Source organism: Peromyscus leucopus, chromosome 7 (assembly GCF_004664715.2).
Source record: "Peromyscus leucopus breed LL Stock chromosome 7, UCI_PerLeu_2.1, whole genome shotgun sequence".
NCBI lineage: Eukaryota > Metazoa > Chordata > Mammalia > Rodentia > Cricetidae > Peromyscus > Peromyscus leucopus.
Window position 1 is genome coordinate 85108327 of NC_051069.1, and position 11357 is coordinate 85119683.

Below are 11357 nucleotides of genomic sequence, written 5' to 3' on the forward strand. Positions count from 1 at the left end.
AAACAGCCGTAAGTCATTCTTGGTCTGAAACTACCCAAATCCTAAGGGAGTTCTTGGGTCACCATCACTGTCTCGCCGATCTCACTGTATAATACATCAAACACGTCACACAAATCTTCACAACTGGTACCTACATGAACCAGGTATCCCAAGCGAAAAAGCCTGTGCATAAAGTAGTGTGGAGTCTTTTCAAAACTTTTACAATTGACTTCAATAGACACGGGCAGACTGAACAAAAGGTAGTAACCAAAAAGGAGGTCACATCAAGCTTGAAATAGGTTGTAACGGGGAGGGACATACAAACTAGCTTTAGGTATGGTATGCCACTTACATCAAAGCAGTTCAGATCAAAACGACTTCTAACTTTGGTTACTAAAGGCTCAGATGACAATTCGAAGATACCCAGCAACTTTGCCTCTTGAATAGAGTTAAAGAAGCTGACCATTCAAAATGTTCAGGATTTTAAGACACTAAAAGTACTTGAATAACTGGGTATCAGTCTCTAACCCAAAATACTATCTCCAATAATAGACTTCCTTAAGCCAACCGTGTAAAGGCCGCTATAAAATGGCTCCTGTGTATGTGTATGTACCTGTTAGTGTGGCTATGTGCAGATGTGCAGGCAGGTGCCCATGTATGTGGGTGCCTGAGACTCTCCAACTTTATTATTTGAGACAAGGTTTCTCAATGAGCCAGAAGCTCTACTCAGTCACGCTGGCCAGGTCCATGAGTTTCAGGCATCTATCTGCCTGTGCCATACTCTCCCTGTGCTGGGGTTAAAGGAATCTTTGATATGGGCTCTGCTGACCTGAAAGCAGGTCCTCATGTCTGCACAGCAGGCACTTGACCCCACCCTATAGTTTTTTTGATCCATCAACTTGATACTATATACCTTGTGAAATCTATGGGACACAAACAAATTAGGAACGAGACACCTGAAGAAAGGTGTGGACTATTATCTTTTTCTAGAACTTCAACAATATATCCATCAATCCATCCTCACTGTTCACTAGGATGATTCGGAGTTGAAGTGCCAGGAATATGAATATGAATGTTTCCTCTCAGGTAGATTTTTCAGCTGTCTAGATCTATAACTCTGCAGATCAGAGGTCCCCAAAGAGTTTTGAATCTGACAGTACATCTCCAGGCCAACAGGCAACGATCAGGTCCTCCCCAAGGTTTCTTGGGGTGGTGAAAAGGAACCGTGACACAGGTACTTGGCCATCTGTAGACTGCTTAGTGTCTTCACTGCCAGACCACCATCACCCCATTTCTGGGACTTCAACACCTGCTGAAATTTCTGCCACTTTTCAGCCCTCATCTTACAAAACCCACATGTCAGTTTCAGAAACAGAGAACAGCATCTCCTTGCACGGTTCCCAGGCTCAACCAACTCTAGATTACACCCGCTAAAAGGAGGACAGAGAAATAGGAGGGGTATTCTTTATTTAAACATACTCCTTTGTGAAACAGTCACACCATTACCTGAGCTATAAGCTGAGCAATTAAAAAATAAGCTGTCTAGGATGAAAGCAAGTGTAATACTTCAGCACTAGTTAAACTAACATTTTAATCTTAATATAAAATAACATTCCCAGGGACTTAATTGTCAATTTCTGGGCAGTGGGACTGACTAAACCACAGGAACCAAGTTGTGCTTTAAGGTGCACCCTAATTTCTCTGGGAGTGATATTTTTGCCAAACTGTTCACAGAATTTTTGCTATGGAGCAGGTCAAAGTAGACAGTGACTAAGTCCTTCTAGAAACAGTCCAATCCAGCCCAGCGGTGGTGGCACACGCCTTTAATCCCAGCATTCAGGAGGCAGAGACGGGCAGATCTCTGTGAGTTTGAGGCCAGCCTGGGCTACAGAGTGAGTTCCAGGAAAGGCACATTCTCAAAAAACCAAAAAAAGAAACAGTCCAACCTGCTCTGACAGATCAGCGAGGCTTCCACAGAGAGTGTCTAGGATCCAATCACAGAAAAAGATAAAGGAGTAAAAATATGGAAAACCAGATCAATGGGGAGGAGGGATTCTAGTTCATTTGGCTGTCCCCAAGGATTACATATATGCAAATATTAAATGTAAGAAATATAAATGGTGAAAAGGTTACTTAAATAATGGTTACTTAGACTCACAAAACATCCACTGCTCTGGTGTAATTTTCCAAGTTTTAACACCTAAAATGTCTTAATTAAGAGTCCCAGGATCACATCAGGGGATAAAAAGTGGCATTTAACGTGTCTGCTCCTGGGGTTTTAATAAAATTCCAAATCCTTAAAAGGGGAGTAACCAAAAAAAAAAAAAAAAAGTGGGAGGATCCAAAATAAGTTATAGCATCAACATTTAAGAAGAAAAACTTATATTCTGCTGAAGAAAGAGCAGTATCAGCCATCCTAACACAAAATATAAAGTATCTTTCACAGTCACGGATTTAGGAGAGACATCAGGGAGCACGGTTCCAACCTGAGGCTCCTGAATAAAAAATGCTTTTCAACAAAAGTAACTGTAAGTTTTATTCTCTGTCTTTCAATGAAAAGGGGTCATCTAAATAAGCTGGGGGGGTGGGGGCGTCAATGTAATATCAAAGGGACATTTTGCAAGGCTAGGGATCGCAATGACAATCACACCAGCCTGTCTCCGAGGAAGGATCCGAGACTCATCGGCGCGGCGCTCACAGAAGTAACACAAGCCCGGGAGAGGGCCAAGTGGGTTCAGTGCAGACTGCATGACTGTGTTTTGAGACCTGCTCACAGGAAGCCACTACATCCTGCCCCGAGTCCCTGTCAGTCACGCCGCCGCCGTCTCTCGAGTCAAGTCCCCGCCGCCGCCGCCGCCGCCGCAGCAAGGTGGGGCGGGCACAGGTGTCCGGCCCGTGCTCCTCGGGCGGGCGTCCCGCTCGCCTGCCCGCCTCGCCTCGCCGCGCCCAGCCGCCCGGGGCCGCCGGTTTCCGCAGCCCCGGGCCCCCGTCTCCACATTGCAGGAGCCCCCCGGGGAGCCCGCACCCCCTCCTCAGCCCGCCGCCCGGCCCCGCCCGGCCCGCCCCGCCCCGCCCCGGCCTGACTCCCTCCCTCCTTCCTCCCTCCTCCAGCCGCGCCTCCCCGGTAATTACCACGGGGCTCCACCTCGGGCCGCTCCCGTCGTCCGCGGCCGCCCGCAGGCCTGCGTCGGAGGGAGGCCGGAAACTCCGCGCGCCCCCGGCCGCGCCCCGGGCTCCCGCGTCCAGGCCGCGCTTCAGGCAGCGCCCCTCACGCCCGCCCGCCCGTCCGTTCGCTCGCCTGCCCGCCCGCGCGGCCAGGTCCCCGCCCCGCTCGCTCCGAGGGGAGCCCCGACCCGCGCCGTCCCGTCGACGCGGCGCCTCCCCGAACACACCCCCGGCCAGTCTCACCAGTCCCCGGCGGCCGGCCGCCACCCCGCGCGCGCGCGCGTCCGCCCGCTTGCCCGCCGCCCACCCTCCGCCGCGCCGCGCCGGGGTCCCCTCAGCCCACCTCCCCGGCCCCGGCCCCGGCCCCGGCCCCGCTTACAGATCCTGCCGCGCAGGCTCTGCAGCACTCGGACCTCACGGCTGTCCTCGTCTCCCGTCTCGGGGTCTGCCGTGCCGGGGACGGCCGGCGCCTCCGGAGAAGCCGCCGCCGCCGCAGCAGGCGCTGCCGCCGCCATGGTGCCGCCCGGCCCCTACCGCAGCCCTACCGCCTGCGTAGCCGGGCGAGGCGGAGCCCGGCGAGGCCTAGGCCGGATCGGGCTGCGCTCTGGCCCCGCCCCGGCCTCGGGCTGGCTCGCCCCGCCCCCTCGCGCCGTGCCCGCCCGTCCTGCGCCCTTGCAGGGACCCGGTTCCAGCTCTCGGCCTTGGGCAAGTCGTTGGGGGGGGAAGCCCAAGGGGAACCCTGGCTCTGCTGTGATCCCGAGGACCCTGGGAGTTGGGCGTCCCTCACGAACGGACCTCCAGATCCCCTAATGCTCAAGGAAAATAGAAGTCTTCCGTCAGTGCGACTCCAGGTTCAAAGAAAAAGTTTGGGCATTTTGACGAACGTTCAGCAACTAAGAGATGTGTTAGAGATTCTTCCAGCCGTGTCCAGAATGCTCCCGAAGACGGAGACAAACCACTCACACAACCTCTGCTCTAAGTACACTGCTCCGCAAAAAATTGGTTCAAGAAAAGGACCACAGACTCCTATGCAGCCCGAGACCCAGAGAAATTCTGAATTTATCGCCACTTGGGTGTTTCAGAATCAGAAAGGTGACCTGTTTCCCACTCCCATAAACAGGCTTTTCAGAAAGTAGATTGGCCCTGGGAAGTTTGTAAATCTTCAACTAGTTGTTGCCACTATCTTAAGGGAACTGTTTACAGTGAGTAAACTACGTGAATAATACCCTGGTATGTGATGAGGGGGATGATTTCCTGGTCCTGAGGTCGTTAACTGCGCTGCCCTAAGAAGGAAGAAAATGACTTTAATGGAGAAGGGTTGTTCTTTGCCAGTCAGTCAAGAGATTTTTTTTAAGGGTCAGACATATAGAGATGGCCTTAGGTCAAGAGATAGAGAGCCCCGGCCCTTGAGCACCTCAATCTGGAAGGGAACACACAAGAAGGCAGAGGGGGGCCCACAGAAGAGAGAAGTCAGATGAGGAAACTAAGGGAGAGCCTTCCTGGGAATGAACGCTTCCTGGGAAGGGTGAACCGAAGAAAAGCAGGAGCGGAAGTGTTTTGAAGAGCAGAAGCCACTTGTGTAAAGGCCGGTTAGTCCGACAGTGACCTAGGCTTGCTAGGCGTCTTAGGCTGCAGAGCAAGGCTTCTTATCCGGCTTGGGATGCGTGATAACTCCTTTCCTGTATGCTGCAGTCTTCAGAGAAAGTGAGCTTGCATACCTCCTCTTACGGGCATTTTGTTGTCCTCACAAGCAGTAAATCCAAACTTTATTCCCCTTCCTTTCCAAATCAGAGCTCACGCCCACGTGCTGGAGACCGGCGTTTTTCTATTTTAAAACTTGTAATGCTTTATTAGTATGCATTAATTATGCATAATAATGGGTTTCACGAAAACATTTTCATACGTGTGTATGATGTAGTTATCATATTCACCCTGCTATTACCCTTTTTTTGCCACCCTCCACTTCCTCTGAATCCCTTCCTCTTCCTTGCTAGCCCTCTTCTACACTGATCCACCGGAGGTCAGTGGACAACTTTTGGGAGTTGCTTCTCCTGCCTCCACGTGGATCCTAGGGATTAGCTGAGGTCATTTGGTTCGGTCTCAAGAGCCTTTACTCACAGGCCTGCATGCCAATGAATTTTTGATAATTGTTTCCAGGATCATTAGGTGAGAGGTTAATTACAGGAGTGTGGGGACTCACCAGTGGCTACACTACTGAAGACAATGTTTCTTTCTCCTCCAGCAACCATTAACGGCCTAGAAATCCTCGTAGTCAGTCCCTCCCAACTCCATACCCCAGTCTTGTGCAGATCTTGGACAGATGACCACAGCTGCTGTCAGGTAGACTGTCATGGCCGGAGAGGTGGCTCAGTGGTTAAGAGCACTTACAGCTCTTGCAGAGGAGTTCCCAGCACCAATATGGTGGATCTGTAACTCTAGTCCCAGGGGATGCAACTCCTTCTGACCTCCGGGGACACCAGGCACTCGTGAGGTATACATACATACATGTGTGCAAACACTCACACACATAAAAATAAATTGAAATATCTCTTTAAAAAGAACGTAATGGGACATGTCATGTCATGCCCAGAAGATTCCACAACACTCTACTCTATCCTCTTTCTCTTGCTTGCTTTCTGCCGTCTTTTCCTCAACGTGACCTGAGCCTCAGAGGAGGTGATGGAGAGGTGCTATTTGAGGTTGAGTCCTCAGCAGTCTTCTCGTCTCAGTATCTTGACCAGTTAGGAGTCTCTGCTCATTGCAGGAAGAAAAAAAAAAAAAGCCAAACCTGACAGCATCACTAATTCATGGGCATAAGCACAATTCTTGTGTACAATTTAGTGCACACATCACATTCATTTAACAAAACAAAATCCATAGCCTCCCTGTTAAGGCCTGTGGCCTCCCCAGCCATGTGCTTTTAATCAGATTGATAGTACCAGTTGTGACTTCCCTCTTAGGGAGCAGACCTCAATTCCAGGCAGGAAGTGGTTGGTAACCCCCATAGCGGACATACCACTGGTGCATCAGCAGGTACCCTTTGCCTGGGAGGTCAGTGATGGAGCAAGTAGGGACCACAGCTGCGCGAGACTACTGACGACAATTCTCCACCAAGTCTGCATGGCATCCTCTGGCACTGTGAGGGCTCGCTGGCTGGAAGAAGCTTCCAGCTCGGTCTCGCTTTGATTTCTGTATGTCCTGTGCTCTCTTCTCTGATAACTTCACACACACACACACACACTTCATTTTGATCACATATTCACCCCTTTACCCTCCCTTATCACTCTCCCACTCTTTCCCCCAAAAGTCCCAGTTTGCGTGTGTGTGTGTGTGTGTGTGTGTGTGTGTGTGTGTGTGTGTGTGTCGCAGTTTAATTAGGACTGTGAGTCGGGATTGATTGACTGGAGTGACTTAACAGTAGCTGCACCACTAAAGAAAATGATTCCCCTCCCCCAGCAGCCCTTGACTAACTGCCTATAGCTCCTCCGAGAGGGGAGGGTTCTCACGAGCCCCTCCCAATCCGTGAGCGTGTGTCAGTAACTACAGCTGCTGTGAGTTCAGGAGCGCAAAGGCCGTGTCAAGTCCCGAAGACAGCATTTCACAGCATGCTTCCCATCCTCAGGCTCTTACACTCTTCCTGCCCCATCTTCCTTGAAGATCTCCCAACCTCAGAGGTAGTTGGTGTGCTTGTCTCATTTAGGGCTGAGCACTTCTCTGTCCCAGCTCCTATGGATCTCCACATCAACCTCTGTCCACCGAACAAGGAGGCTCCCGGCTGAGGCTGAGAGCAGCACTGTCCTGTGGGTTTGGATGTCTGTGTGTTTCTCTAGTGCAGAATGGAAATGCTGCCCTGACTCTTCCCTCTGTCATTGGTCTTAAACAATTGTTGAGAACATGTGTGGGAGGCATCTAGCAAGATTAGTCAGTAAATGCCACTTCATGCTCTTGACAGGAATTCTTATAATAGGTCTACCCCTCTCATTCCCGTTCAACACCATTTAGTCTTAATCTAAAGGAAAAACTAAAGCTTGGAACTTCTTGTGGGAAACAAAACAACAACAACCCAAACCCTATCAATGGCTTCATTCATCTTACCAAGCAAGTGTACAGTGCAGGTCATGAAGAGCGTTCAAGATGACTAATGAATGAAGTCCAGCTTCCTCAGCCAGGTGTTCAGGGTGGAGACCAGACCCAGCCCACCTCACAGTCCTCTTACCTCGGTCACTTTGAACCACTTTCCCCAACAGCCTGGTGTTGAGTGGCTCCCTAAACCAGGAACAGGGACACGTGCCTTCATCCCAGCACTTGGGAGGCAATTGCAGGCCCATTTCTGTGAGCCTGATCTACATATCAAGTTCCAGTCCAGCCAGGGCTACCCTGCCTCAAAACAAACAAACAAACAAAGCCTGCTGGAGGGCTGCCTCATTGCCTCCTCATTTTCCTGTCGGTTTCTGTGTGGACAGCAATTCTCACGTGGCCTGGTATGATTACTTTCTACCAGGTGTTATAAGAAGCCCTCCTTGCAGATGGGTGGTGGTGGCACACTCCTTTAATCCCAGCATTCAGGAGGCAGAGGCAGGTGGATCTCTGTGAGTTCAAGGCCAGCCTGGGCTACAAATTGAGTTCCAGGAAAGGCGCAAAGCTACACAAAGAAACCCTGTCTCGAAAAACCAAAAAGAAAAAAAGAAGCCCTCCTTGCACTATGGGAGAACAACGGAGGGGTGGTTGATTAGGTGTTTCACCTCTTACATTCAGTGTTCTAATGATTTCGGTATGTTCGATGCATGAATGGGTGATGTATTAACTCACTTCCTCTGCTCTGCAGACTTAGAGCTTCTTCCCTATTTTGAAGTTTCTCACTTGTAATTTGTTCTCATAGCCGTCCAAATGGCAGGCATCAGAATTGAAAACTTTAATAACATCCTGTAATTAGACATCCAAAGCTAGCTTTTTCTTTGAAAAATATTGGTGCCTATACCAGTCTTCTAATTTCCCTTCGCTCTGATACTAAATTGTTACTAAAGTTATAAAAACAATTTCACTTGAAGTAACATCAGTTTTTCCTCCTAGGACATCTTCCTGTTGCAGAGTTCAAAATTAGCACACCGTACCACTAAAGACTCTCGAGTTTCCTTTCTTTTTTTCATCTGAAGTTGCTTCTAATTACTCCATTTGTGAATGATCATTTAAGGATGTGAATGTTTCCAGCTGAAGAAATCTTTACTGGCCATTGTTTCCTTAATATAAGGCGTCTGGGAAATCAAGTTTTACAGACTGCTAAGATTGACATTCGAACTACAAGGCTGTTTTTTCATCTCATTTCCTCTCCGGCTCTTGCTCTGGGTTTTGAATTCATCTAGAGTTCCTCTCCTTTCTTCACGGTGTTTGGTAACTGCAACAATGTTGCACCAGACCCGATCTTGCAGTCCACTTCCTTCCCTATATTATTAATGAATGTATTTAAAGGCTATCTGCCTATCTCTACTCTTCTCTATTCTGATGAGCAATCATTCACTACTTTGTCTTTTCTGATTTCTTTACTAGTTTTAAACCCATTCATTCATTTAAACATACAAATCAGCTCATTCATGGTGGGTTGTGTAGCAACATCACTTTATCTCTTAATGAGATAAATACATCCTGACGATAGAAACTATTTCTGTAGCCTGTCAGTTCCAGCCTATTTCTGAATCACCCACTAGCCTGTAAAATGACCTATGAGAGGTATCTCCTGGCTCTAAGTTGTAATTTTTTTTTAAATTTTATGTGTTTAATGGGTGTTTTGCCTGCATGTATGACTGTGTACTGTGTGAGCGCCTGGCACCCCTGTAGGTCAGAAGAGAGCCTTGGATCCCCTTGGGATTAAAGTTATAGATGATTCTTAGCTAGCCTCCACGTGGGTGTTGGTAATCTAATTCAGGTCCTTTGCAAGAACAAGTGCTCTTAACCACTTAGCCATCTTTCCAGCCTCTATTTTATTTTATTTTTGAGACAGGGCTCATTATGTAGGCCTAGTTGGCCCGGAACTCTCAGAGAAGCACAAACTTCTACCTCCTGGGTGCTGGGGTCAAATATGGTGGCCACCACACATGGCCCCCTGAGTTACTGGCATTTTCTGATAATTCAGGAGAAGGGGTGTGTGCTTGCATTTTAGTATTTACATGTAGGTCATTTTCATAGATCTGTGTACTAATGAGGCAGAATTATTTCCCCTAGACTGGTTGGGAAGCAAGTTCCTTTTATCAATGATGATCTGGTTTCCCCATTTTCCTCATCTGAGTACTTTTGTGGACTCAAGTTATTCACTCAACCTCTAAATCCAGGCAGCATTTTTCTTTTTAGCAAAGCTGAAATTGTGGAAGGTGATGAAAGAACGTTTACGATTTCACTTCAGAACCGAACAAGGCCATGATGAAACTGGTCAAAAAATGTGGACAGACTTTTATCCCAAAGGCTCCAGCTTGCCTATTTAAAATACTTTGGAATACATTTAGCTCCTGGAGGAGGCTGTTAAGGGCCTGGATGTCGGAGCAGGAGGTCGCACGTGCCCTTTGGCCAGAGTGACTTCAGGTGTCCTCCAGCTTCCTTCCTTTTGAATTATGATGGCACGTTCCCCCTCCTCCAGTGTGCTCTTCTGGTCACTTTTAACTGATAAAACAACAGCTCTGAAAAGAAAACTGGAAATGTCGAGCAACTGTGCACTTGTTTCATCTGTTCTGTCCCAGGAAATGTCTTTGTTTGGGCAGATCTATCCATTCATCAAAAATCCTGGAGACACACACCAGTCATTCAGTTGGTAAGAGTACCTCAGGCCGCCGGGCGGTGCTGGCACACGCCTTTAATCCCAGCACTTGGGAGGCAGAGGCAGGCAGATCTCTGTGAGTTCGAGGCCAGCCTGGGCTACAGAGAGTTCCAGGAAAGGCTACAAAGCTACACAGAGAAACCCTGTCTTGAAACCCCCCCCCCAAAAAAGAGTACCTCAGGCCATGCAGCCCCTACAAACCCAGCAGCTTCGTGAACTTCATTCAGGCTGAGTCCACCTGAGTCCCACACTCTTAAGATACAGGTAGGGTCTCCCAGGATCCCTGTCATTAACTTGGCTGGCACACATCTGGTGGGTACCTTCAGGGAATGCAGGCTGGAGACCCACCTAGCTATGCCCATGGAAAGTTCCAGGTCCCTAACCCCCTCCTCAATGCCTTGGGAAAATAATGAAGTGGTAGTTGGTTAAATGGTACCTTCAAATGCTTCTAAAGTCTCAGCAGAAAGAAAGTGGAGCCAATGAAGGGCTGGCTAACAAGGCTGGAGAGATGGCTCAGTGGTTAAGAGAAGTGGTTCCTCCTCCAGAGGACCTGGGTTCATTTCCCAGCACGCAGATGACAGCTCACTATTGTCTGTAACTCCAGTTCCAGGGCGTCCAACACCTTTGTCTGGCCTCTCGGGGCTCCAGGCATGCACATGGTGCACAGACATATATGCAAGCAAAACACCCGCACAATAAAACTTAAAAAAAAAAAAAGCTAGTGAGAGAGCTGACCCAAATTCCCTCTGGCAACAAAGCCTGGCGTGGAGGAACCATCAATCAATCAGCAGTGAGGAGCGAGAGTCAAGAATGCAGGCACAGGGACAATTCTTTGCAGAATCTCTCTCCCCTCTACAAAACACAGGAAGTGGTGCTGGGTGTAAATCCTGAACCCGGCACTTCAAACGGCCCCTGCAGGTCGACGGTACCTGCTGTACTAGACTCTTTGACATTTATGGCTAATGTCGGCGTCTGTTCCCGTTATCCTTGTGCTACTGTGCTGGCTCGGAGCAGAGCTGATCCACAGACTCTCTAGGATTTGAGCCGATGCGCCCTGACTGCCAAGCGCGGTCCTCATCAGTCCTCTTTGTTGCCCTCTTCAGAAGCTCCGTTGCCCACTGGGCAGTTTTCCAGGGGTGAGGACTGGGGGAGGTCAGCTCTGGGAAACAGTCGTGTCTGATGGCCAGGGCAACTTCTGAGCCGCTTCTGTGGTGTTTGGGATGGGGAAAGGCTGAATGGGGGGGTTAGCCCCGGAGAGGCAGAAGAAGAGAAGTATTTGAGAAGCAGACAGGCTGCACCTGAGACTGACTGAATAGGCCTCCAGGAAAGAGGACCCTGCTCGAGGGGCGGGGCAGATCCTTGGGGGGGGGGGGAGCCAGCAACTCTGTCACAGGCAAGTGTAAGCAGGGCT

At 49.3% G+C, this 11357-nt stretch overlaps 1 protein-coding gene across 2 annotated transcripts in view; it reads right to left on the minus strand.

The window, feature by feature from the left end:
* Positions 1-3692, minus strand: part of Rasa2 (RAS p21 protein activator 2) — a 112624-nt gene extending 108932 nt beyond the window's left edge. The window contains exon 1 of one of the 2 annotated variants that reach the window (XM_028866033.2): positions 3524-3692. In XM_028866033.2, coding sequence (XP_028721866.1) covers positions 3524-3659 — 136 coding nt within the window. In that variant the 5' untranslated portion in view covers positions 3660-3692. Of the gene's footprint in view, positions 1-3124; positions 3183-3523 lie in introns of those variants that run through there. The other variant, XM_028866034.2, reaches the window with a different exon arrangement.
* Between the last annotated feature and the right edge of the window lie 7665 nt (positions 3693-11357).